At 48.3% G+C, this 743-nt stretch overlaps 1 protein-coding gene across 1 annotated transcript in view; it reads left to right on the forward strand.

Moving 5' to 3' along the window:
* Nucleotides 1-743, forward strand: part of TMC7 (transmembrane channel-like 7) — a 37,468-nt gene extending 36,725 nt beyond the window's left edge. Inside the window, exon 14 of the mRNA XM_012647552.1 lies at nt 437-743. Coding sequence (XP_012503006.1) covers nt 437-506 — 70 coding nt within the window. The 3' untranslated portion in view covers nt 507-743. The remainder of the gene's footprint in view (nt 1-436) is intronic.

Consider the following 743-nt stretch of genomic DNA (forward strand, 5'->3'; position numbering starts at 1 on the left):
CTTTGAGGAGCCAATTATCGGAGGCCCTAATCAGGGATGAGAGTAATAAGCTAGGCACTTCTGGAGCCTGCAGGGAGGGAGAGGTGTGGCCGGAGGATGCTGAGTGATGGGAAGAAGCGAGATGATACTGTGACATCAGCCAGAGTCACAGCATAGCCTGCAGGCTCCGGGAAGAAGTTTGGGTTTTACTCTGAGTGTGATGGGAAGCCACTGGAGGGTGTTAAGTAGAAGTCAAATGTGCATTTTTTTAAAAAGCATCAGCTGTTGTGTGGACAAGGGGCTGTGGAAGGGACACAAGCGAAAGAGACAGACCGGATCAGAAGCCATTCCAATAGTCCAGTGATTAGAATCCCTAGTCTGAGCCTGGTAGGTAATTACGATATTTGTTTCATATATATTAAGAGTACTTTCAACCTCATTTCTTTTTTTAGGAAAGTCGTGACAAGCGCTACCTAATCCAGAAACTCACCGAAGCCCAAGGGGACATGAGGAACCAACCAGCATAGACCGAGCAGGACAGTGGTGCTGCCTGTTTCTTCTCAGCTGACCCAGTGACTCTGTCAAGCCTACAAAGTCCACCTGGGGTTTTGAGTGGAAATCTTACAATGTATGTTTTGGAGTTTAGGCTCTTCCCGATCGTGGCTCCGTATGTGCAGCTGTGTTTACCTAACCCAGCCCTTATGTAGGCCTTAGTGTCTTAGAAAATCAGGGCAAACCTGAGCCTTTGCCTGTAGACCGGCAGC

This window comes from Propithecus coquereli, unplaced genomic scaffold (genome assembly GCF_000956105.1).
Source record: "Propithecus coquereli isolate 6110/MARCELLA unplaced genomic scaffold, Pcoq_1.0 Scaffold27, whole genome shotgun sequence".
NCBI lineage: Eukaryota > Metazoa > Chordata > Mammalia > Primates > Indriidae > Propithecus > Propithecus coquereli.